This window comes from Pleurodeles waltl, chromosome 6 (genome assembly GCF_031143425.1).
Source record: "Pleurodeles waltl isolate 20211129_DDA chromosome 6, aPleWal1.hap1.20221129, whole genome shotgun sequence".
NCBI lineage: Eukaryota > Metazoa > Chordata > Amphibia > Caudata > Salamandridae > Pleurodeles > Pleurodeles waltl.
In genome coordinates, this window is record NC_090445.1 from 446,721,234 (window position 1) to 446,748,933 (window position 27,700).

The 27,700-nt window shown below is 45.2% G+C and overlaps 1 protein-coding gene across 1 annotated transcript in view; it reads left to right on the forward strand.

Moving 5' to 3' along the window:
- Positions 1-27,700, forward strand: part of CDK18 (cyclin dependent kinase 18) — a 495,791-nt gene that overhangs the window by 134,241 nt on the left and 333,850 nt on the right. The window contains exon 2 of the mRNA XM_069238555.1: positions 16,810-16,963. Coding sequence (XP_069094656.1) covers positions 16,840-16,963 — 124 coding nt within the window. The 5' untranslated portion in view covers positions 16,810-16,839. The remainder of the gene's footprint in view (positions 1-16,809; positions 16,964-27,700) is intronic.

Here is a 27,700-nt window from a genome sequence, read left to right on the forward strand (position 1 = left end):
ACATAGGGGAGATCTTTTGCTACCCCAGTGCGTGCCCACACACGCTAATTATCCATATGCCCCCAGCATCCTGGAGTGTGCCCTCCTTCTGCTGAGCCACCTATCCTGCTCGCCTGTGCCCCGAGAACCTGCAGTGGCACGGAGACCCCACTGCCTTCTATCGCTCACCCTTTGCTCACTGAGAGGGGGTGACCCCAAAGCACCCGGCATATCAGGAGTGCTGTATTAGTGGGATTCATCCCTGCTCCTGGCCCCTCTTCACTAACGTAACTGGCATCATGGAACCTGCTCGTGCCCCGGGGACAGTGGCAATCTGGGATGTGGCGTGGCTCCGCAGGTCTTATTGTGCTACCGCTCAGAGGGGTCAGTGGTTGGACTCTTGGCCTCGGCGGTAGCCTTCCGACTCACTTTGTCCAGAACAGCAGTGTGTCTCTCTGAGGTATCCACTATTTACCGACTGAGACCTTGTGAAAACACAAAGCTAGACAGTCCAAGCTCAGCTTTGGGAGCAAACGCCATGCACGTCAGATGGACTGCAGCTTACAGCTCGTTACATCTCGAGAGCGTAACAAAGGTGAGGAACCTCAGGACATTGACCTTAAAGAACTGCTGATTGAAGTGAAATCCAGACTCAAGACGATTGATGTAAAAATTGACATTCTCACAAACCGCCTTCTATAAAGAATATGCCCCCCTACTGGTACCATATCTCTAGGCTATGTATGAGGACTCCTTTGAGTCTGGTGCACACCTTCCATCACTCAGGGAAGCGGTCATCATTACACTGCTTAAGCCAGACAAACCAGCGTATTTGTTCAATTCTTACAGACTGTTCTCCCTGATAAACATCGACAATAAAATTCTCACAAAGATACTTGCCAACCGGATACTGCCACTCCTTCCTAAAATAGTCTGACCCAATCAATCTGGATTTTATCCACGAACGTTCAACGCACCATTTTTGCATGCATGCATCACCTTGACCCCCAGGTCGAGGCTGTCGCAACCCTCCTGGATGCTACAAAAGCATTCAACATGCTGGTACGGGCCTGCCTATTCCCATTGCTTTCACATATTGACATCAGCCACATTTTCTCCGACAAATACAGCTGCTTTACAACTCCTTATTCTGCAGGTAAGGGTGAATGGCATGATATCCAACACTTTCCAGATTACCCGAGGTACTAGGCAGGGATGACCCCGTCACAAATTTTGTTTGCGATTTCCATGAAGCCCCTGGCCGAATGCCTCACACAACATCACGAGCTCCGTGGTATAGGCTTTACCTCCAGGGGGTAGTGATTTCTATACATGTGGATGACATCAATCTGTACGTCTGCGACCCATGCGAAAATCTGGACCCCATCACACGCTAGGTGATACAATTTGGTGGTATTCCAGGCATTCAAATAAAATGGTCCAAATCCATATTGTTCTTACTTACTGACAGCACCCTCCCTTTCGCAACTGAATTCCCAATCACCTGCACTACATACCGAGTGTATTATCTGGGTGTCTGGCTCAGTCATGACCTCAACGAAATTTGGTGAGCAAACTGTGGCCACACCATTACTTGGCTGGAGGATAGGCTGCCACTGTGGACTAAGTCCCTCTGTCCCTGGCAGGATGAATAGCCATTGCTAAGATGGTGGCCCTGCCACAATTCCTTTACCTGTTCCTCAACATTCCCATCCCTCTGATTGTCTCATTCGTACAACGCCTGCGATCTGCCATGATAACTCTAATATGGGCTGGCAATCAACCACGAGTAAAATGGAAACTTTTTACACTCCTGCTGAACCAGTGGGGCTCGGGGCATCTGACATGCAATTATATGCCTTGTGCGCTTAGGCCCTCTATCTACATTACTGGGTACACTCCACGCCGTTCCAACTTCATGTTGCCATAGAGAAGGACCGTGCAGGTCCATGGCCCCTTTCCACTGCACTCTATACACTGTATAGGACCCCAAGAGTAGACATAGACACTGTGGAGATGGTTACATGGGCATGGGAGGGTCTGAGTAAGCAAGTCCAAATACTGTGTCTCTATGCCCCCTCCACCTTGCTCTGCTATAATCCGTGAGTACCACCTTTACAAGACAAGGGCACTTGGGCGAGGGCTCGTAATCGCCACATGATAACCTTTTCCAGATTTCTCTCCGGATAAATTCTTTCCACCTCTGACCCTGATGCTAACCCACCACTCACCATGCTTGACACAATACTCTACTATCAAATTAGAGCCACCTGCCAATCTATTCACAACACGTTCCTGGCATCCCCTCCAACACTCCCCGCCCTGGAACATATCCTTATCGCCTCTTTGCTGGTCAAGCTAATAACCCAACTCTATACCAGTATGCAGACTTGATCACTCCTCACTGTGCCTGCAGCGCGAGTGGCCTGGGAGAATGCCAGAAGCCCTCCTATTACAGACTAACAGTGGACATACTGCAGCACTCAGCTTCTGGCACTTTCTCCCAACTAGCGACTGTGCCTCATTCACTTTAAATTCCTTCACCGACTATATTGTTCCCCTGCTCACTTGTTCTGTATGGGTCTTGCGCTGCCTCTCGATGGCTCCAATGTGCAGGTCCTCAGCACACTTAGATACACTTAACTTGGCTCTGCCCAAAGGTTGCGACATTTTCGGAGAAGGTGCACTAGATAATTCATGCAATCACTGGGCATGAACTCCCTTGCACCCCCTCGTGGGATGATTGGGTTAGTCAGGGACATTCCATCTGACGTTCAGTGACTTACTGCTATGCTGCTACTTCTGGCAAGCACAGAGTGGCCATACACTGGGGCCAACAGCCCATTCCCACCATTCAGGTGTGGCTCTGCGATGTTACCTTCTATCAGGAGAAACACTTTTCGGGGAATTGATGCCCCATGCTCGTGCCGCAGAGACAAATGGGAACCATTCCCGGTGTACCTCTGTCAACAAGAACCACCCACCCCACTTTCCGGAATCTACACAATCAGCAGGGGGGTGTTTGACATTGGAGAATCTGGTGCTCAGAGACCCAATTAGCAATGTAATAAGGCACAAATATCAACTAAGTTGTGCTCTCGAAGGGGAAAACACCCTCCTCCCCAAAACCTGAAAATCCAATGATTGTCAGACAATATATCAACATTAAAGGTACACACTAAAGAAAAAGTTAAATCATATCATTCATTACAGGTTTCCAGCCCATATAAATGTATTACTCATAGAAATGAGAACCCCAAAGTCCAAATTACGACATCTTAAAAAAGATCCAATCACATGTTATACAGATGTACAACACTTCAGTCCTTCTGTGTGGTTCGGACAATTTTTAGTTTGATCCAATTCAACACAATTCTTGTCCTTTTATATGCAGATGATAGATTTCAATTGTGACTCGGCCAACACGTGTTCCGTCTTGGGAAGTAACCCAACGACTTCATCAGGCCTGGTACAACAGAAGTACTTAAATCAAAATATTGGGTTCGACCATTCCCATTTCTTAGGCTCCATCGTATTTCCACGTGCCTCAGTAACCGACCAATATTGACGGGCTATAAAATATAATCATGTAGTGCCGCGAGTATCGACCACAAGTATGCTGACCTGCTGGTCATGGGATGATCAAACCTAATATTTTGATTTAAGTACTGAGTACAGAAGGACTGAAGTGTTGTACATCTGTATACCATGTGATTGGATCTTTTTTAGGATATCGGGCCTCATTACGATCCTGGTGGCCGGCGGTACATTGGCGGTAACACCGCCAACAGGCTTGCGGTGTACCGCCAGTGTAGTATGACCGTGGCGCATTAGCCATGGCCATACCGCCGGCCCCTCCACTATGCCTCCAAGCTCCCGCCAAGTGGTCATAATCTCCAACCACCAGCCTGTCCATAGCGGTAAACACCGCCATGGAAAGACTGCCGGTAAGGGGGACTCAGGGTGCCGCTAGGGGCCCCTGCACTGCCCATGCAGTTGGCATGGGCAGTGCAGGGGCCCCCAGGCACAGCCACATCACGCAAATGTGGGACGGGTGCTGCTGCACCCGCTGCACATCAACATTGCCGCCAGCTCTATTATGAGCCGGCTGCAATGTTGATGTGACTTTTCCGCTGGCCCAGCGGAAAAGTCATAATAGGGAGCCTCAGTTACCACCAGTAATGGCGGTATAGTGGCGCCTGCAGCTTCGGCGGTCATTCTGTAAGACAGCTGAAGTTGTAATGAGGGCCATCCTGTTGATACAATCAGCAGGTAGTCTGCTCGCTCATCAAGAAGAGCCCCCTTAGTCTTCAGCGCATGGTTCCTGTGGCTGTGCTAAAACATATTGGGCCTGATTACAACTTTGGAGGAGGTGTTAATCCGTCCCAAAAGTGACGGTAAAGTGACGGATATACCACCAGCCGTATTACGAGTTCCATAGGATATAATGGACTCGTAATACGGCTGGTGGTATATCCGCCACTTTACCGTCACTTTTGGGACGGATTACCACCTCCTCCAAAGTTGTAATCAGGCCCATAGTCGCTTACAACCCTACTGAGGCGGCATCACGGTTGCCATTGTTGCACACTACAGACGACCCCGATCCCCTACCCATAACGTACCTTCTCAGTCCCTCAGATGGATAGATGCACTGTTTAATTTGCCTTCAGACCAGAATCTTTTTTGCACGCAGACTTTGTATGTACAAGACGATGCCAGGATGACTACTGATACTATGTCACCCCCTCCCTTCCTTTCCCTCACTGTACCAACTCATATTCCACCATTCCCTCCTTCTCGCCCTCCTCTTCTCCGCATTTACACCATTACCCTATATGATGTATGAATTGTTGCTTCGTTTTTTGTCATAAATGCCAATAAAGAAATTTCACAAAAAAAAATCAGCTTCTTATTTTGTAAAATACAGCAATTTTTCCCCATGTCACTTTCGCTATCCTAGTCGAAACAATAATGTGCAGGGCACCTGTTCATGACAGTCATTGTCATTGTCTGTAGCTGTATCTGAAATACCCCTAAAGGGCAGTCAATCCTGTGATTTGTACCACGTGCCGGGCTATTCCATTTAATGCCCACAGTTTGCCCGAATGGGTTTATCGTTCATGTAAGTATTTGAGTTCCCCTCCTACCCCCAGGATAGCTCCTATTTTTTTTTACTTTTCCAATGTTTTGAGGAAATCACACTTGGTACTCCCCAAGTTCTGTTTTTTAACCAAATTAGCAATTTTTGTTTTCTTCCATTATTTCTTCTTTTGCTTTGGGTCCGATGAATTGATGAGGTATTCAATTCTCTTAAGATATGTGTTGGAATCTGATGACAATATTGGGATCTCTACATATTCTGTTCAGCATAGTCGACTGTTTCGTAAGAATGCAGTTTCCGCTGCTTTAGAATTGCTATCCTAGCTAATCTTAACTATAAAAACAAATGCAATGTACAATTACATTACATTCCTTTTATTATTACAACCCAATTGAGGCAGAGGAAGAAGGTTGTAATTAAAATGACTTCACTACATGGCACTACCATCCACAGCCCAGACAGGGGCCTACTGTAGACACTCCTTCCAGAGCTAGAAATTGTACACACACTTGACACACAATTTATGTTTGCAGGAGTAATTTTTCCCCAATTCCTGCACTGCTCTCTTGCCATGTAAATGTCATGTCTGTCAATGTATTTAGCTGCTCGCGAGTATAGGCAGACTGTGCACTATGGTATTTGTATGAATCATACACGTATGTAATATCTCGTGTTCCCGAGGGAGTGGCCACCATAGCCTCCCCATCACCACATGCGGTATTACCGCGAATCCGGCCCCCGCACTCCCCATCTCTGATGCGCTATTCTACAGTGACAATGGGGGACTATTGCCACCTGTTGCCATGGCAACAGAAGTTCTAGAGACCGACACTTTTGGATCCAAAGCTTAAAAGATTATCCGATTCGGGCTCTCGGCCTCTCCGGGCTCAGTAATTGCTAATCAGGCGGTGGGATGCCTGTGACGTCCACTGACTCCCCAGGGAAAGACATCACTTTCCGTGCCCAGGCCTCCATTGCTCATTTCGAAGGAGCTTCGCCCCTCGCCCTTCCAGTGCTACCGCACTGAGGGATTCTGTTGTACCTTAGCAGCAGTGTTATATCCAGTGCTGGAAATGGAACATAAATGTACTCTGGGAACTCATAAACTAGGGCATGTGGCAGCCTTGAGGTGATGCTGGACTCAGGAGGGACACGGTCATGAAAAGCAATGTGTCAACTTGTACATACATTTTTTGAAAAGTCTGCCACACAGAAATTGGGAACAGGGACAAATATGAAAGTAACTCCGTTCAGGCTTATTTAGGTGGTCACAAAAAGGCTGTTTTAAAAATTATTTTACAGAGTTAAGGCTAGTGGCGTAAGGAAAAATGAATTCACCACCCTCCTGCACAGTACATGGAGGATCACCCCCTCCAGATTCACTCAGGAGCACTTAGGCCAGAGTACTATGCTGAGGGGGCCCCTTGGAGCTTGGGGCACCTCCCCCCGCACCCCGAGGGCTGCAGGCGCCTTTGTTAGGCCACTTGTTAAGGCTTGTGCCCTGCAATTTTTAAGAGATAATATGTAGCTGAGATACCTCTGATGGTTAGTGGCTGGAGAGATCTGTTACTAACAGTTTTCCTAAGTTGCAAACATTCTAATATCGCACAGTGAGCTATCAACCAGCACCCAGGAGCTGCATGGAAACTGCAGGGCAGAGGTTTAGATCCTTATTGTTTTTTCTCAATATTCCGTTATTCTAAGACTTCTAAAAAAAGCTTCTCTTGGGAGTAGTAAGTCTTATTATTATAGACAACATCCATCCACTACATTACATTTTAAAACCTGACATTGTGTTTCTCCAGATCAAGCACTCTTAACAAATATGCCTACCAGTATGAATGACATGACTCTTACGCCTTGTAGCTCTCATTGCGTGATGTATTGTTTGCTATAAATTGGTTTACATATCTGTATGATTCATTGTCTCTGTATAATTTGGGTGTGTGATGTAAAGTGCTGTGATACCCTACTTTGGGAAGAGCGTCACTTTAAAATAAATTAAATAGAAAAATAATTTAGTAAGTGCTATTTAAATTGTTATTGCTGTAATTACTCATACAGTCTGATGCATCTAGCATTCTTACTGTACATGCATATCACTTACAGACAGGGGTAGAACAAAGTCATGAACCTGCCTCTCAAATCATGGTTTCTTTTAAGGACTTGTGAACTGATAACAAGATGTGATTTGTTTTCCTCCAGTGCAGTGGTATCTAGATGTTAGCCTCTAGATACCTCACAGTGATGAGACTACGACAAAAGGACTAATGGCCTTCTAATTGAGATCGTTGCTGTGGGTCTAGCGAGTGTCAAGATATTGTGCGGTCCTCATCCCCCTGTTGTGGCATGCTTCATCATGGGACCTCACATCCCAACATATAATCCTGCTCAGATGGGCGTGGCTGAAATTAATTTGTGAGCTCTTGCTATTATATATTTAGTGTAATCAGATGGGCTGGTGTTAAAATGTACTTAACCAATTGTATGAATAATGTATTCCTTAATAATTGGTCAGATAAGGTTAAAAACAAAGGAGGGATGTTACAAGAGGTTAATATCTATTCATCCACCGAAAATTCTTTGTCGACATGTTTCAGTCTCATTCTGCGGCCACTGGGGGGGATCTCTAGGCCTTCATTAGGACAAAATTGATCTCTAATTTATAATTTGTTGCCTTCACAGTGTTATTGTTAAGGTACATTCAGCATATATTCACACAAAACACACTGCATGTGATAATTGTTATTTTCTTCCTGGTATTTCCAGAGAGATACCAGGAACTTTTTAGTACTATAAGGCAAGGGCTATATGTCACCTTCTCCCCACGTGTACCATGGATCAGACAGAATTCAAAGTTTGACAGTTAGGGGAGACATGGTCTGAGTGTTTGTTAAAGTTAGGCAGCAGAACATTTTGGGCCAGTTTGCTGCAAACAGACTCTGATGAATTGAACCAAAACTTACCACATCTTAACACCATAGAATCCTGGTCTGGGAACCCAAAGCAATCCTTTGGGTATGTACAGCTGCACAATTTTGCGTTATATAAGACTGAATGCAATTAAACTAAAACATTTCTTGACACAGGCCTTATGGAATAGCAGAAAGTGCAAAGTGAAACAGAGAATGACCCGCTCTTATTTCAGGTGTGCACAAGGGATGACTGTTTTCTATGATATTGAATTTGTATTTGAACACTGCTTTGTACCTCTGGAAAGCTGAAGAGGTGCATTATCGAACGGGTAGCACAGTAGGGATGGTTGGTTGTAAGACTGTTGAATTACAATAGTGCCCTTTTGTTGGTTGTGTGCATGATTGACCAGAGCAGTGCTTTGAGACTGACGTGCAATGCAGCACATTCACTGTATTCTTTTAAATGTTTTAGGATTTTAATCACATCTGTCCTTAAGAGGATTGAGCATACACAGAGGATTTCCATCAGCAGCATTGAAGACTGCACACCATCTGCTGGTAGTATTGTAAAATAACTAATCCTTCAGAGTGTGCTTTGGTGCTGGCACCAGGAAGGCAGTTGTGGTGCGATGTGGTTGGTATGCTTGAGCTCTGATTTTATCATGCTTGACCTTGGGGAGTCATGTCCTCTGTAGCTTCAGCATGGGGTAGTCCTATAGTGTCCTCAGAGAATTCCCAAGAAGTCTGTGTGCCTATGGGCCGGGAGGGGACACTGTAGAGTGGATATGATGGGGTCAAAAATAAATCTTCTATAACCTCACAAGCGGAGAACACACAGAAGGAAACATGAACAGGCAGAAGTCTAGGACTATGCACTACTGTCACCATAAGTATAGAGATTTCAAAATTTGCACAAACTCTATATTTGCCAAACTAAGGACTTGATTTGCACACCCAATCAGAAATTGCAACCAACTGTTATTGACAAGTATTGCCTTGGTTGAGCAAAGGGTGTTGATGCAAAAAAGTGTTCTCCTATTTATGTGGTTTGATTGAAGAGCATTTACTTGATCATTTTCTTTCAGCAGTTTTACTAATAAATATTGTTTGTAGTTCACATAGCAACCTGGCTTGTCATTAGGTGCTTAAGTATTACGAGAAACTTTTACTCAAGTAATTGGGCTGACAGTATGCTCTCTGGAAAGATAAAAGACTTAGGGTCTGATTTAGAACTTGGTGGACAGGTTACTCCATCACTACGGTGACAGATAACCCGTCCTCCGAAATCTAAATTCCATTGGATATAATGGAATTTAGATTTCGCCAGACTGGGTATCGGCCACCGTCGTGATGGAGTAACCCGTTCGCTGAGTTTTAAATCAGGCCCTGAATTTGTTCCCCATTATTCACCCTTTTAGCCTACAAATTACTTTGTGGACACTCTGCAAGTTTGTAGCCTGGGATATTGAGCAAGTGATTGTTGATATACTTTAATATTTTAGCCAAAATATGACAGACTAAAATACCAAAGAGTAAGTGCATATAGGAAACTATAGATTTATTATAATGAACTTTTCTTCTAGGTACCTATCATCAAGGTGTGTTTATGTTGAGTTAGGTATTGAAATTCATTACATACATTCATTACATGCCAATATCTTTGTCTTCCATATTTTGGCTACAGTATTAGGGTATAATGATATTCCCTACTCAATATCAGGGCTCTCGCTCTCTGCTCACTGACTTTGAATATGTTTTCAGAAGACAACCATATGCTGGCCATGGTTTGTCCACAACTGAAAATAGTCCCAGGGTCAGAGCAGTGTATGCATCGTGGTCTGATGCCCAAAGGTTGTATATCACCATTTCAAGGTCGACAATATTGACCAGCAACAGTATCACATCCACAGTATCTACTATCACTGTATTTTCAATGTAAGTACATACAAGGAAGTATAGATTTACTTTTCTTAACTTGATGTATAATTATTATGATGATGTAATTGTAGTTGATATTCTGGATTCAGTATTGTTACCGGTGTTGCGAATCCCCACCAAGCCCAACTCTTCACCATTCCAACACAAAAGTCAGGCCAATACAGGCAATCCTGTAGTCAAAAACACATTTGATTCTCATCAGCAAGTTCTCCTGGTTAGCACATCCAAGTTCCGAACCAACCCCAGTCTGCAGTGCAGCTAAGAGAAAGGACCTTCCATGTCCGAATCAACCCACTGAAAGGTAGTGCGGAACTCTAAGTCGGGCATAAAGTAGCTAATCCCATCCGAGTGCTCAGCCCGAAGCTAAACTCAAACCCCACTGCTGCACTGATCTTGGGCAAATTAATGTGTCTCACGTTACCTCATTTTCTGTATTTAACAACATTGGTGGGACCTACAAAGAGGCTAAATGCTATACTTACACTGTGTACTGTATATATAACAGGCCTCTTACATTCATCAAGTCATTTGCCGCTGACTCCTGCCTCCTCTTCTTGTGGTGTCCCAGCATTCACTGGAACACCAGCATAGGCTCCCCAGCAATCCTGGTGCTGCTTTCATGCTAAACATAGCATGAAAGCAGCACCAGGATTGGTCTGAGCGGCTTGGAGGGCCGCTCAGACACAGCCCTGGAGTCTGTGCAGTTTCTCCAGCCTGGCTGTTCAACACAGCTGGGCTGGAAAAACCCAAGTGCGCATGTGTGTTTGGCTGGCCTGAGATGGCCGGCCAAACACACATGCCCACTTAAGCACACTCTCTCCTCCTCCCCCCTCCCACATCCCATGGCCCAGCCTCGCCCCTCCCTGCACTGCTGGTTGAGCCAGAAGATGAAAAATAAAATGTTAGTAAGCTATTTTATTTTTCAGATCATGGCTCTTGGCCAGGGGGTGACACTCCTCCACCATTACGGAGTAGCCTCCCCTGCTCAAAGTTCAACTTCTCCTTCTCGTAGCCTTCCCAGAAAAGTCAGCAGCTTCACCAAGTACTCATTCAGTGGCTATCCAATGATATGGAGCCCTCTTCAGCCACAGCCTACTGCCTTGCCTCTTTGAGGATTTTGGTCTTTCATTTCAGAGACTAAGTCAGAAGGGAAAACATCTGACCGGATCAAACCTGTTTTCTGTATCTGACCCACATTCCTTTGCGGTCAGCCTTAAGTTGTGCCTAGGCACCGGTCAAGTGGAACTAGATGAACATGTTGGTGGTTAATGCTATTTTCACATTTAAGCTTTAAAAACTCATACAATTTTTGTCATTTGGTGTCATTTAGTTGGGATTTTTCTTGTGTTGTGTTTTGAATTATTACTGTTCTGTTACTACATAAATAGTTTACACATTGCCCCTAAGTTAAGCCTATCTGCTCTGTTTCATACCAGCCAGGGGCTTGAGCTCAGGCTAATTTAGTGACTCTAAGGGTTTGCCCCAAGAAGGGCTCAACTAATACCCCGTCTTCCTACAGCCACCATGTCTGTGATTGCATCAAAATAAAGCAATCATTTGTTTCAAATGCAGCTCACTTTCCTTAAAGGGAAACAGTCTGTGTTTAAAAAAATAAGAGAAGTTTAACAAACATTTGTTAGGAGTAGGCACTGGTCCAATGGACCGAACTGTCCACTCCTACAAAATGTTTTTTTCAACATTCACTGTGATGAAGAGGCCTCTGATGGGCTGCTTGCCATTTGCAAATGTGTTACCAAAACCTTTGTGTAGTTGTAAAACATGAATATTTTATGACCGGATTTCAGTTGCAGAACATTAATATACAATACGAGGCACTGGTATATGGAATAGACATTAAATGGGCTTTTTACATTTGAGAAAGGGTTATTATCATTTACAAACCATCTAATTCGGGAAATCAGAGGGTTTGTGAAGGGAAGGATTATAATAGTTGTACACAGGGCTCGAAATGCTATACATAGGCCTACCCGCATTCCTATCTTGAACCACAGCCCCATTTAGTGGCCATATCAGATAGTACAAGGAATATATTTCTTTCTCTTTATATTTATGGTTCGCCAAGCTTATTTTAATGATTGTTCACTGGTTGTTTTATGAATGCTTCACTGGAATGAGCCTAACTCTTTCATTAGTCTATATATTTTTTCGTATATATGGTCAAAAGCATGCAGACAGTTTCTCATTAATTTTCTAAAATGCATCTTTATTGGGTCATGCACTGCGTAGGAAGTTAGAATGTTTTAATTTCACTGTGTACACAAAATAGTACCTGGGCCCTTTTATTGTCGTGCCAGAACAGCTATAAACACCCTCGCTTGTGCTTTTTCGTGTTAAGGTCCAAGATCCTTCTCAAACTTGATCTATTGCTCATTATCTTCTGATTACTGTTGCTTGCAGGAATACATTATTTCTTAGTCTCATAGAATCATAAACATGTCAGGCCAGTCCAATGTATCATTGTCACTTGGTGTGCTACAGAATAGTTTATTTTATGTGGTGGGAATTTATAATCCTGGAAGGGTAAACGGGGGAAATATGTATAATTTTCCAGTTTTTTGAAATAGTAAATTCTTCTGTTTTTGATGGACAGTTCACTAGCAAGCAATTATTTTGTTTTTTTCTCAGCAGAACATTTCTTAGAGACGTTTCACTTATTTTGCTAAACAAAAAACAACAAAATGTTATATTATGGGCAACTTTTACCAAAATGTCACAAAATTCATGACATTTTTAACAGCCACAGCTCTTGTTATAGATCTTATGTTGTCTCCTATTGATTTTTTTAAGTCTGCAGTTAGCGATTGCTCATGGATAGCATTCTACAATTCTATTTTGAGATGTAGGCAGTATATAAGAACTATTGAAGTTAAGTAAAACATCAATACATTGTCATGTTTTCCCCATTTTCGTTAAAAGGGGGTTTCCTTTTCTCTGCATTGCCAAAGCATTAGTGAACCTATTTGTTTTTGCTATGAAGCTATGTTAGTTTAGATACATTATATTTTGTTAAATGGTTTTGAATTAATTTCTTAGAAAACAGTATTCAGATCATGATCCATTAATAAGACTGTGCAGATTATTTTACTTTGTGTTTCTTCATTGTAGAAAGTTAAGGGATGAGGAAACTTGTTTTTTCAATATTCTCTTTTCTGTAGATTTCTGTTGTTAGAAATGGGGTCTTTGGTTGGCAGTCAGGTTACCCCCTGTCCAAGCAAGGACCCTCACTCTAGTCAGGGTAAAAGAGAATCACCCTCAGCTAACCCCTGCTTACCCCCTTGGTAGCTTGGCAGAGCAGTAGGCTTAACTCCAGAGCGCTAGGTGTAAAGTATTTGTACCAACACACACAGTAAATTAATGAAAACACTACAAAATGACACAACACAGGTGTAGAAAAATAGGAAATATTTATCTAAACAAAACAAGACCAAAATGACAAAAATCCACAATAAACAGTTGCCTTGATCTTTTCCCCGCACGGCGCTCTGTGCATGGATTTCCTCCTCTTAGGCTGCCAGCTTCTCCTTTGAGGGTCCCATGAACTGGATGGGCACCAAAGGACAGAGTAGGAGTCTCTCCAGAAACTCCAGACGCTGGCAGAGAGAAGTCTTTGCTGTCCCTGAGACTTCAAACAACAGGAGGCAAGCTCTAAATCAAGCCCTTGGAGATTTCTTCGTAGGATGGAAGGCACACAAAGTCCAGTCTTTGCCCTCTTACTCTGGCAGAAGCAGCAACTGCAGGATAGCTGCACAAAGCACAGTCACAGGAAGGGCAGCTCTTCTTCCTCAGCTCTTCGGCTCTTCTCCAGGCAGAGGCTCCTCTTGGTTCCAGAAGTGTTCTAAAGTATGTGGTTTTGGGTGCCCTTCTTATACCCAATTTCTCCTTTGAAGTAGGCCTACTTCAAAGCAAAGTCTCTCTTGAATGTGAAATCGTGCCTTGCCCAGGCCAGGCCCCAGACACTTGCCAGGGGGTTGGAGACTGCATTGTGTGAGGACAGGCACATCCCTTTCAGGTGTAAGTGACCACTCCTCCCCTCCCTCCTAGCACAGATGCCTCATCAGGAAATGCAGACTAAACTCCAGCTCCCTTTGTGTCACTGTCTAGTGTGAAGTGCAACCAGCCCAACTGTCAAACTGACCCAGACAGAGAATCCACAAACAGGCAGAGTCACCAAAATGGTATAAGCAAGAAAATGCTCATTTTCTAAAAGTGGTATTTTCAAACACACAATCTTAAAATCATCTTTACTAAAAGATGTATTTTTAAATTGTGAGCTCAGAGACCCCAAACTCCACATGTCCATCCGCTCCCAAAGGAAATCTACACTTTAATCAGACTTAAAGGTAGCCCCCATGGTAACCTATAAGAGGGACAGGCCTTGCAACAGTGAAAAACACATTTAGCAATATTTCACTGTCAGGACATATAAAACACATTACTATATGTCCTACCTTAACCATTCATTGCATCCTGCCCTTGGGGCTACCTAAGGCCTACCTTAGAGGTGCCTTACACGTACGAAAAGGGAAGGTTTAGGCATGGCAAGTGGGTACACTTGCCAAGTCGAATTTACAGTTAAAACTGCACACACAGACACTGCAAAGGCAGGTCTGAGACATGATTACAGAGCTACTTATGTGGGTGGCACAACCAGTGCTGCAGGCCCACTAGTAGCATTTGATTTACAGGCCCTGGGCACGTCTAGTGCACTTTACTAGGGACCTACTAGTGAATCAAATATGCCAATCATGGATAAGCCAATTACATACACATTTTTAAAGGAGAACTTGCACTTTAGTACTGTTTAGCAGTGGTAAAGTGCCCAGAGTAAGAAAAACAGCAAAATCAGAGTCCAGCACACATCAACAACCTGGGGAACAGAGGCAAAAAGTTAAGGGAGACCATGCCAAGGATGAAAAGTCTAACATCTGTACACAAAAATTAGACACTTAAGGTGACAATTGCTTAATCTATTTTGCACTGCAACATGTTTTTATAGTTGTTTTCAGTCAACTCCTTTCCCTAATTTGATAGGCTAGAATCTGTTAGATCTTTCAAATAGATTATCCACAGAGCAAACAATTCATGTTGTATTGGAGTCTACAAGATTTCAGGGTGTGCAGATGCACCAAGCAATTTGCTGCTGTTACAGTGTTTGTTACAGCGTCATTTGTTACAGTGGTGATACTCAGTGAAACTACCTGATGCCATAGTCCTTTAGTGTCAACATCTAAGAGATTTATTTGGGTTAGCCTTATTTTGCTTCACCGAGTTCTCATTTCCTGACAATTTCAAAGTTGAAATATGGGGTTTCTCACATGGTCTTACTTATTATGTACACTCAGTTTCCCACCTTTATCTGAAGGCCTTATTATAATTTTAACATTTTCCCGTATATCCACAATCTTCTTTCTATCTTTGACAATTATGTTTTGATATTTATGAAACTTCTGGATGCATTAATGGTTTTCATACCTTTTCTGACTAAGGGCCTGATATATATGTTGGACGTAAGTATAGGTTTCCGCAATATTGACCGAGTATACTCACCGCCATCATAATGATTTGAACACCTGACTTATTGTGGGCAGATCTTAGGTTTGGCTATGACAGTGACTCTCCAACACCACCATAGCCAAACCTCTCCCACCACTGACAAAGTAAGGGCCGTCTGAGAAATGGCTACATGTGGACCCTCTCAAGGACGTGTAGACATTTTTTACTGTCCGTCACCACCAGGCAAACCCTGGCAGTGAGGCACAGTAAAAAGCAAATAATGTTCCCCACGCGATAGGAGATGACTCCTGTGGTGAGGGGAGCATTACTTTTTTCATTAAAAAAAAAAATCCCATTTCAGGATTTTCTTTTAGAAAATAACAAAAATAAAAAACTGGCGCAAGCTTGCGTCATGCTGATGCATCCCTGCACCAAACAGTGATATGCAGTGACAGGAACCGCTGTGATGGCAGTTCCTGCCCATGCATAAAAATGATCACCTGCTTGGCAGTCTTTTAAAGATTTGACGGGCAATCCCTCAGCTATGAGGATGGAGTAATTTATTCCATCCCCATGGTAGAACAGCGAGTCATCCTTCAAAATTGAAATCATGGTCCTGAGTGATTAAAAACTTATATCTCATTATCTTCACTCATATATAGAGTATACTTTCATATATGGAAGGTCTAATTCCAGTAGAAATTGATTCACAAGTCAACATTTATTTGATGTTTATTTTTATCTGAGATTGTGGGTGTTTAGTTAAGTGCAATAAACTGCAGAAGTCACTGATGGTTAAATTGACTTCTATCAGAACTGTTTCAAACGTTTGTCTTTCAGGGGTCATGCCTAATATTTTTTGTTACTCAAAATTGTTTTGCATTTGAAACTTTGGGGAGAAATAAATCTTTTATGACATCTGCAAGGTTGAAGTCAGAACTCAGACAACAAAGCTAGACCAAATTTGAAATGTTTTACGGGCTTGTCACTTGAAGGATGTGGTTGAATAATTTCTCAAGAATTGTCAACATTTTCTTTGTGCTGTCACCTGGATTACCATGTTCACCATCCCAGTAGCCATGAAAAGTGGTCTGCAGTCACCGTTGTTTTATCTCTTTTTTACTTATATTTTCAAGAATATAATTTTTCTTAATATATGACCCATCTTCCAAACTATAAATCAGGATCTAAGTTCTAACCGAGGGCATAAGCACTGACTATGGTTTCGCAGCAGACACAAAAATGGAAACCGTAAAACTAGATGGTTAAACCACCTATATTTTTACATCACTGTCACCTGCCTTTTTACCTCTAATACACATATTGAATGCCTGGGTATCTTGTGTTTTTTTCCCACAGGTCTTCACCACTTAAAACAGCAAATAAGAAATGAACAAGATGAAAAACTTCACGCGACGTTTTTCGCTCTCTGTGCCCAGGACGGAGACAATCGAGGAGTCACTGGCAGAGTTCACCGAGCAATTCAACCAGCTGAACAACAGGAGGAATGAAGGTAAAATACCCGTATTCGGTCTTCCTTTCTCATTCATTCACAGCTTATTCTGTTAGATAATCATTTCTTTCTTTCTCAGCCATAACAGAACACAAGGATAGCACAAACAGTTAGAAATGTAACTACAACCGTTTAAAGCCAGATGCAAACACAGCCACAGGTAGACAGGCACACCAAGAGGTCCCCCACAACACACACACACGCAGACAGTCGCTCTCTTCCACTCACAAACACACATGCACTCACAAACACGAAAAAGCACATACACACACGAAACAGACACACTCATCACAACACAGGCATGTATAATCTCTCACTCTCTTTCTCATGCACACAGACACACACACAAAATAGACACAATTCATACACACAGAAACATCTCTTGAATAATCACACACATAAAACACAAACATAACCACACACAAAACAAAGCAGACACACACACATACACATCACTCCACCCCAGTGATTTGAGCCTTTCTTTCGAAAGCTGTTCCCAATGAGGAGGCTGATTACTGCTAGCAACGACCGTCTTCCACAACGGATAAATTGGCAATTATCTTGGAAATAGAGAATGACATGAAATGGAAGATCTAATGAGGGGTCTCATTAGAGCCTGCCGCTCTGAATGCTGGGAGTGCGCGTAAAGAGGCGGTGGCAGCAGAAAGTAATAGAATTAACATCCCACACCAAGCAAATATTCTGAGCCCATCAGCAGTGGTCAGAAGAGTCCGCTGGGGCCAGGCAAAGCCTCCGATAATGAGATCTGCTCATTAGCGGGAGAAACTCGAAACAAGAGATAAGGATAAAAAAAACTTTTTAATGTTATGTGCAGCCGGAAATGGAGCTTAGCACCAGTGAAAACTCTACTTAGACCTGCCGGAAACACATGCTGTTCTTTGATGTCTTCCAAGAACTGACAGTGAGGTAGTCTCCTGGCCAGGTTTGCTACCTAAATGAATGCTGCACTTTAATCTTAAACTTCTAATTTTTCATCCACTTTTATAGTGGTAATGAGGCTCCTACCTGTTTTACCGGAGTTTTCCTTAGCTGGAATCTGCTCAAGATCACGAAGGAAAGATGGCAATGGCTTTGAAATTGTCAGCACTCTTTTATGGGTCAGTTCCAGGCAGACTGTGAGCCTGTGCAGGCTCTCTCCAGCCTGGCAACTGTGTTGCTGGGCTGGAGAGAGCCTACTGCGCATGTCTGTTTGGCCGGCCCAAGTGGGCCGGTCAAACACACACACGCTCTCTGAGGGGGAGTGCTGTGCACTCCCTGTCACTGCTCGTCACCCTTTTTTTACCAAAAAACGATAATAAACACAGATTATTATCGTTTTTTGGTTAAAGGTTTGCAGCTGCCGCTGCTGGCAGGGGGGCAACACTCCTCTGCCCTAATGGAGGAGCCTCCCCTCTTATGTCTAACTTGAGAACTGTTGGCAAAGGTCCTTCTTGCCAACCCCAGACTCTTTGGTTTACTCCTCCTCTTTTTGCTGAGTTAGTTTTTGTGGGCCTTAGGACTCTGTACACTTTACCACTGCTAACCAGTGCAAAAGTGCTTGTGATCTCTCCCCTGAACATGGTAATATTGGTTCATCCACAATTGGCATATTTCATTTACTTATAAGTCCCTAGTACAGTGGTACTACATATACCCAGAGTATGTAAATGAAATGCTACTAGTGGGCCTGCAGCACTGATTGAGCCAAGCCACACGCTGCAAAACACTCTAACAGGAAACATAGTTTTTTAGACTCTGCTGCTAAAAACTGATTTTATGTCTCGAACTGTGATTTTAAGCTAATACCTTTTTTTTTAAAAGGGGGAACTTGACACAAAAAGGGAAGTGTATTAAAGGACTTGCAAGTTAGCATTTGAGACCTAGAGTTGCCAGTGAGGTCGGCGCTCTAGTGCTTTTCTAGAACTGCTTGCATAAATGACAGCTGGGGCGTGGACATGCCACATATAGTGGATCCTATTTAGTTTTAATGGGAATCAAGAGTTTATCTTAGCCTTTTGGCTTGCAGGCCTGTGCCCCGTCACCTAGTGTCTTTTAACCTACTTATCCTGCTCTGTTTTAACACATTTATTTAATAATTACTTCATCCAAAATGGCTGCTATGTTTATAGTTAAAAAGATGTTTTAATTTTACGTTATCAGTGCACTCTATGAAGGCGCCACTATCAGCGTCAAAGACAAGTGATATACTTAGGTATTCACATCATGTACGTTCCCACTTATGTGTGATAGTAACATAATGTACCTTTTCAGGGAATTGTTTATGTAATTGCTGCCCCAAGCATGCCTTCTTATCTATTGTTTGAGAACATACCTGCATCAGGTGTCCTTCAAGGTCTGTATAAATACATCTCACACAGACAGAATTATCAGAGGGATTCCTACCAGATGCCATCAACGCTATCTATGCTACATGTCGCCTTGATGCAGAACCAGCCTCCGTGTCCCCACGGAGTCTGATCTAGGGACATCATTCCAAGGTAACAAGGGTTGGGGGGCTCTTTTCATGAACATGGTACTGGCAGATTAGGGTTATCACACCTAGCTCTCTTTAGGTTAGAGATTAGGTTCATCATGCTAGGGTACTAAGGCCTATTTCACATCTATTTCACATTTCATGTTACTGCAAGATGGTTGGGGTCTTTATATTCACGACTCTCATTTTTACAATTCTGTTTCTTGCATTTTTCATTATCCTAATCATTGCAGCCCTTATAATTTATAGTAAATTGCAGTCTTGTGAATAAAACCTATTGAAAACTTTACTGCATCTCCTTCATTGCCCGTGTGTGACTGAGATATGTTGCTCATGTGAAAAAAGGGTAATCTCCGTTTAACAACTACTCCCCTGATATGTTGCGCTCTTGAGTCCAAGCGTAAAGGCTGCCAAAAATCACCTTTTACTGTTTGGGTTTTTGGTGAGGTAATGCTTGTGAGCCGGGAGGGTTGGGACAACAGTTGCGACTTGTTGTAGGGGTGGCCTCGTGGCCTACAAACAAAAGTGCTGCCATCCCTAAACCAGCTGTCTTGCCTAAATCCAGCGTCCAACTACAACATGGCGTCACCAACGATGGTGTTTAGGCACTAATTTATGGATGCCCTGAGTATCTCTGTCTCACGTACCCTAAGTACCATTATACGGAGACATCCGTGGTCTTGGGGATTGTTAGAAATGGGGTCTTTGGTTGACAGTCAGGTTACCCCCTGTTCAAGCAAGGACCCTCACTCTAGTTAGGATAAAAGAGAATCACCCTCAGCTAACCCCTGCTTACCCCCTTGGTAGCTTGGCAGAGCAGTAGGCTTAACCTCAGAGTGCTGGGCGTAAAGTATTTGTACCAACACACACAGTAACTTAATGAAAACACTACAAAATGACACAACACCAGTTTAGAAAAATAGGAAATATTTATCTAGACAAAACAAGACCAAAACGATAAAAATCCAACATACACAAGTCAAGTTATGATTTTTAAAAGGTTTAAAATAAAAAGAGTCTTTAGGTAGTTGTAACACCACACTAGCGCTGCTAGCGTGAAAATGTACCTGGTTTGCGGCAAAAATAACCCCGCACGGGCGGTGTGCGTCGAAAATAACCCTGCACGGGTATATGCGTCGAGAACAGCTCGGCACGGCGAGGCGCGTCGAAAAAGCCAGCCACGCGACGGTCCGAAAGTCCCGCGGCGCTGGTTGCGATCTCTCAGCCTTCGTCAGCGATGCTGCGCGTCGTTTCTCCTGCTCCGGGCGTCGATTCTCCGGTCGCGTTTCCTGCGGCGTCGTTTCTCAGCTGCGGAGCCGGCGTCGCGTCGTTTTCTCAGCCGCGATCGGATTCGCGTCGATCTTTTCTCCGCACGGTGCTCGGTGCGTGTATTTTTGTCCTTAGGCTGCCAGCCTCTCCTTTCAGGGTCCCAGGAACTGGAAGGGCACCACAGAGCAGAGTAGGGGTCTCTCCAGAGACTCCAGGTGCTGGCAGGAAGAAGTCTTTGCTATCCCTGAGACTTCAATAACAGGAGGCAAGCTCTACATCAAGCCCTTGGAGATTTCTTCTTCAAGATGGAAGGCACACAAAGTCCAGTCTTTGCCCTCTTACTCAGGCAGAAGCAGCACTGCAGGAAAGCTCCACAAAGCACAGTCACAGGCAGGGCAGCACTTGTTCCTCAGCGATCAGCTCTTCTCCAGGCAGAGGTTCCCCTTGATTCCAGAAGTGTTTCTAAAGTTTGTAAGTTTGGGTGCCCTTCTTATACCCATTTTAGTCTTTGAAGTCACCTTTCTTCAAAGGGGACTCACACCTTCTTGTGAAATCCTGCCTTGCCCAGGCAAGGCCTCAGACACACACCAGGGGGTTGGAGACAGCATTGTCAGAGGCAGGCACAGTCCTTTCAGATGAGAGTGACCACTCCACCCCTCCCTCCTAGCAGAGATGGCTAATCAGGAAATGCAGATCACACCCCAGCTCCCTTTGTGTCACTGTCTGGTGTGAGGTGAAAAACAACCCAACTGTCAAACTGACCCAGACAGGGAATCCACAAACAAGGCAGAGTCACAGAATGGTTTAAGCAAGAAAATGCTCACTTTCTAAAAGTGGCATTTTCAAACGCACAATCTCAAAATCAACTTTACTAAAAGATGTATTTTTAAATTGTGAGTTCAGGGATCCCAAACTCCACCTGTCCATCTACTCTCTAGGGGAATCTACACTTTAATCATATTTAAAGGTAGCCCCCATATTATCCTATGAGAGAGAGACAGACCTTGCAACAGTGAAAACGAAATTGGCAGTATTTCACTGTCAGGACATATAAACCACATTACTATATGTCCTACCTTATCCATACACTGCACCCTGCCCTTGGGGCTACCTAGGGCATACCTTAGGGGGGCCTTACATGTAAGGAAAGGGAAGGTTTAGGCCTGGCAAGTGGGTACACTTGTCAAGTCGAATTTACAGTGTAAAAATACACATACAGACACTGCAGTGGCAGGTCTGAGACATGATTACAGAGCTACTTATGTGGGTGGCACAACCAGTGCTGCAGGCCCACTAGTAGCATTTGATTTACAGGCCCTGGCACCTCTAGTGCACCTTACTAGGGACTTACTAGTAAATCAAATATGCCAATCATGGATAAACCACTTACATACAATTTAAACAGGAGAGCATATGCACTTTAGCACTGGTTAGCAGTGGTAAAGTGCTCAGAGTTGAAAAGCCAACAGCAACATGTCAGAAAAATATAGGAGGCAGGAGGCAAAAAAGTCTGGGGATGACCCTGCAAAAGCAAAAGTCCAACACGACCCCCTACCAGCCTAAAGCCAGGGGAGAACAATCAATACCTTGATGTACTTCCCTGATTGGGGCGATAGAACAGGGACCCAGGCCCACAACAGCAGGGGCATGCTCCAGTTCTACGCCTTCCTGACTCCAGTTGGATCCCTCTGTCCATACTCTCAGGGCCCACTAAGCTAACCCATGGGGAACCCTTCTCCACATCTACAGACACCATCTGTGCAACACCTAACTTTACTTTGCTCACAGATGTATTGCAATGGGCAGATAGTACCACCAGGGCCAACACAATGGTGTTGCCCACTCCACCCCTGGGGTGTGACTCTCGTCCTTCCCCCCCCAGGGGCAACTCTGTCCACCAGGACAGCAAGCCACAGTGGCCCCAGACAACTGTCAGGGATGAGAGCCCGACCTCAGGCCTCTCTAACCACTGTGACTGTGGAGAGTGGGGGGTGGTAGCCCCAGGTGCCTGGCACCCTTTGACCACTCTCTCTTCCACCAGGTCAGGGATGACAACCTGACCCTGGTCCTCCCCTCTGGGGCTCTGTACCCTCCCTGCAGAAGCGGCACCCCCAGAGTCAAAAACTGTCAGGGTGCTTGTAGAAGCAGTCCTGCCCAATTCTTCCATCAGTGCAGGGATGTTAACCTGCAACTGATCCTCCAACCTGGGGTCTGTACCTTCAGGTTGGACCAGGGCCAGGGGTGAGGCTTCCCTCCCCCTGCCCTCTCTTCTGGGGTCCTGAACCACCCAACTAGGAGCGGCCCCCCCAGAAGACAACATGGTAGGGGCACTGTTAGCAGTAGCCCCTTCCTCCAGGTCAGGGGGGACACCTGGCCTCCCAATCCAGGGCCTGTACCCACAGACTGGATCACTGCCTGGCAAACCAGGACTTCTTGGGGGGCATACCTACCCCCTACCAGGTCAGAGTTTACCCTCTGAACCTGGTCATCCAACCCAGGGTCACCACCCTGCGGTTGAACCATTGCCTGGCACACCAGGACTTCCAGGGGAGCACACCTACCCCCTACCAGATCAGAGCTTACCCCCTGAATCTGGCAATCCAACCCAGAGTCACTACCCTGCGGTTGAACCACTGCCTGGCGCACCAGGACTTCCTTGGGAGCACACGTACTCCCCATCAGGTCAGAGTTTACCCCCTGAACCTGATCATCCAACCCAGGGTCACCATCCTGCGGTTGAATCATTGCCTGGCGCACCAGGACTTCCTGGGGGGCACACCTACCCCCCACAAGGGAAACACTTTCCCCAAGGGCCATACAAGAGTCTGGCTGGCGCAGGTCTCCTGACCTCTGCCCATCTGACAGAGTCTGGATTCCCCCCAGCCCAGAAATGGTCTCACCAAGGTCATTCCTGGGGGGCTCTGCACTCAGAGCTGACCCCTGACCCTCCAGGTTCTCCACTGGGGTCCGCAACCCCCTCTCAACCCTCTGTCTGGACTTCTGCAACCCCTCACTAGGAGTGGTACTGCCAGACACCAGAACTGGTGGGACGCTGGCTACAGCCGCCCCCCCAAGTTCTCCTGACACTGTGGGATCTCCCTCAACAGATGGCCCTATGGTACAGGCTAGGCTCCCCTCCTGGGGTTCCCGCAGGGAACCCTCCAGGACCTGGGACCGGATCTCGGGCATCTTGGGCCTCAACCCATCCCCATTCCCTCTCCTCTGAGACTGGACATGGGGTCCCTCACCCATCCCACTACACTGGGACCTACCTGGGACACTACAATCCTTCCCTACCTCACCTGGTTGGGAACTACCTAGACCACTCCTCTCAGGAGCACCCCCAAATGCCTCTTCAGACTCTCTGGTACTCACCCAGAAGTCTGCCTCCATTGTAAGCTCCCTGGGGTCAGAGAACTCACACTCCACCTGGTGTTGGCATAGCTCTGGAAAATAAGGACTAGACATATGCTCTCCAGCAATTACATCACTCAGCCCCTCACATGAATTAACCAAAGTACCCTTCACCCAACCATCCAGTGACTCTGCCTTGACAAAGCACCCCACATCACCCTCCTGAGACTGGTGAGACAGTACCTGACTGTCCCTGACACTCAACCCACACTCTTCTGGGATGTTTTCACACTCCATAACCAGGACTTCTACCTGGGGGGAACCCCTCTCCCTGTCACTCTCAACTAGAGTCAGTAGAGTGTCCCTCCCACCAGTAGGAATATGACTCCCCATGCCAGTTCCCCAATCCACCTCAGGGACCCTGTGCGTCACTGGAGCTACCTCATACCCCTGAACCTCCTGGCGTGTGTTAACTCCCTCCTTCAAGTAGGGCACCACCTCTCTGGGCATGTGTACTTCTGCAGCCTCACTGGATATACAATTGTTGCTGCCACCATTCCAGCTGGACTCAGCCCTCATGACTTCCAGCTCTTTCAATTTAAGCTCGTAAGCATAAATCATTTTTTTAATCTCTAAGTCCCTCCTCCTTTCTGCCAGGGCTAAGGCTCTCTTCTCCTCGGCCCTCTTAAACTCTTCCAGACTCCGGATTCGAGCTAGGAGCCTATCATCTCTTTCTGTTCCCTCCTCAGGGCCACTGCCCTCCTCTTTGGAGTAATCCTCCTCCTCAGAGTAGTTATCCTCCTCAGACTCATTTGGTGGTGTTGCCTGACAACGTTTCAATTCATCCTGAAGCAGGGCTGACTCAAGATCCTCCCTTCTGGATTCCTTGTTCACAGCCAGTCCCCTTTCCATGCAGAATGCTTTAAGCTGCCACTTTTTATACATAGATAGGTGCCAGAAATTGACTTCCATTTCTGCAAAAGCTTCACAACCAAAAAACAAAGTCCAAAAATATCATCAATACTTCCAGGAGGACATCAGAGAACAAAAAGCAGAATCACAAGACAAGTAGTATGTGGTCACGTAGTGGTCTGAGATCAAAACAGTAGTGTACACTTAATTACTGTATGTCAAGTACAAATACAAGTCCAATCCCGACCGCTGGTCACCAATGTTAGAAATGGGGTCTTTGGTTGACAGTCAGGTTACCCCCTGTTCAAGCAAGGACCCTCACTCTAGTTAGGATAAAAGAGAATCACCCTCAGCTAACCCCTGCTTACCCCCTTGGTAGCTTGGCAGAGCAGTAGGCTTAACCTCAGAGTGCTGGGCGTAAAGTATTTGTACCAACACACACAGTAACTTAATGAAAACACTACAAAATGACACAACACCAGTTTAGAAAAATAGGAAATATTTATCTAGACAAAACAAGACCAAAACGATAAAAATCCAACATACACAAGTCAAGTTATGATTTTTAAAAGGTTTAAAATAAAAAGAGTCTTTAGGTAGTTGTAACACCACACTAGCGCTGCTAGCGTGAAAATGTACCTGGTTTGCGGCAAAAATAACCCCGCACGGGCGGTGTGCGTCGAAAATACCCCTGCACGGGTATATGCGTCGAGAACAGCTCGGCACGGCGAGGCGCGTCGAAAAAGCCAGCCACGCGACGGTCCGAAAGTCCCGCGGCGCTGGTTGCGATCTCTCAGCCTTCGTCAGCGATGCTGCGCGTCGTTTCTCCTGCTCCGGGCGTCGATTCTCCGGTCGCGTTTCCTGCGGCGTCGTTTCTCAGCTGCGGAGCCGGCGTCGCGTCGTTTTCTCAGCCGCGATCGGATTCGCGTCGATCTTTTCTCCGCACGGTGCTCGGTGCGTGTATTTTTGTCCTTAGGCTGCCAGCCTCTCCTTTCAGGGTCCCAGGAACTGGAAGGGCACCACAGAGCAGAGTAGGGGTCTCTCCAGAGACTCCAGGTGCTGGCAGGAAGAAGTCTTTGCTATCCCTGAGACTTCAATAACAGGAGGCAAGCTCTACATCAAGCCCTTGGAGATTTCTTCTTCAAGATGGAAGGCACACAAAGTCCAGTCTTTGCCCTCTTACTCAGGCAGAAGCAGCACTGCAGGAAAGCTCCACAAAGCACAGTCACAGGCAGGGCAGCACTTGTTCCTCAGCGATCAGCTCTTCTCCAGGCAGAGGTTCCCCTTGATTCCAGAAGTGTTTCTAAAGTTTGTAAGTTTGGGTGCCCTTCTTATACCCATTTTAGTCTTTGAAGTCACCTTTCTTCAAAGGGGACTCACACCTTCTTGTGAAATCCTGCCTTGCCCAGGCAAGGCCTCAGACACACACCAGGGGGTTGGAGACAGCATTGTCAGAGGCAGGCACAGTCCTTTCAGATGAGAGTGACCACTCCACCCCTCCCTCCTAGCAGAGATGGCTAATCAGGAAATGCAGATCACACCCCAGCTCCCTTTGTGTCACTGTCTGGTGTGAGGTGAAAAACAACCCAACTGTCAAACTGACCCAGACAGGGAATCCACAAACAAGGCAGAGTCACAGAATGGTTTAAGCAAGAAAATGCTCACTTTCTAAAAGTGGCATTTTCAAACGCACAATCTCAAAATCAACTTTACTAAAAGATGTATTTTTAAATTGTGAGTTCAGGGATCCCAAACTCCACCTGTCCATCTACTCTCTAGGGGAATCTACACTTTAATCATATTTAAAGGTAGCCCCCATATTATCCTATGAGAGAGAGACAGACCTTGCAACAGTGAAAACGAAATTGGCAGTATTTCACTGTCAGGACATATAAACCACATTACTATATGTCCTACCTTATCCATACACTGCACCCTGCCCTTGGGGCTACCTAGGGCATACCTTAGGGGGGCCTTACATGTAAGGAAAGGGAAGGTTTAGGCCTGGCAAGTGGGTACACTTGTCAAGTCGAATTTACAGTGTAAAAATACACATACAGACACTGCAGTGGCAGTTCTGAGACATGATTACAGAGCTACTTATGTGGGTGGCACAACCAGTGCTGCAGGCCCACTAGTAGCATTTGATTTACAGGCCCTGGCACCTCTAGTGCACCTTACTAGGGACTTACTAGTAAATCAAATATGCCAATCATGGATAAACCACTTACATACAATTTAAACAGGAGAGCATATGCACTTTAGCACTGGTTAGCAGTGGTAAAGTGCTCAGAGTTGAAAAGCCAACAGCAACATGTCAGAAAAATATAGGAGGCAGGAGGCAAAAAAGTCTGGGGATGACCCTGCAAAAGCAAAAGTCCAACAGGGATGATCCTCCTCAGCTGAACAGGGAGCACCCAACTAGGCTGTAGGTTGTACGAGCTCAAACTCTTAAATGGACTTTCTCCCCAGTTGGTGTTTCATCTCTTTACCCATTTCACAATATGGCTAATGCCATAGAATTTACCAGAAACATCAGACATGCATTAACACTACACCTGACAGGGCACGGATTAGGTGATGAGGGCGGGGAGGTTACATTAATTGTAGATGCTCATGAAGCTTACCAAACAGAAACATTCTACTCTTGGGTCACCTTTCCTGAATAAGACCCTAGCAGATTCACATTCCACACATACAGAATTGCA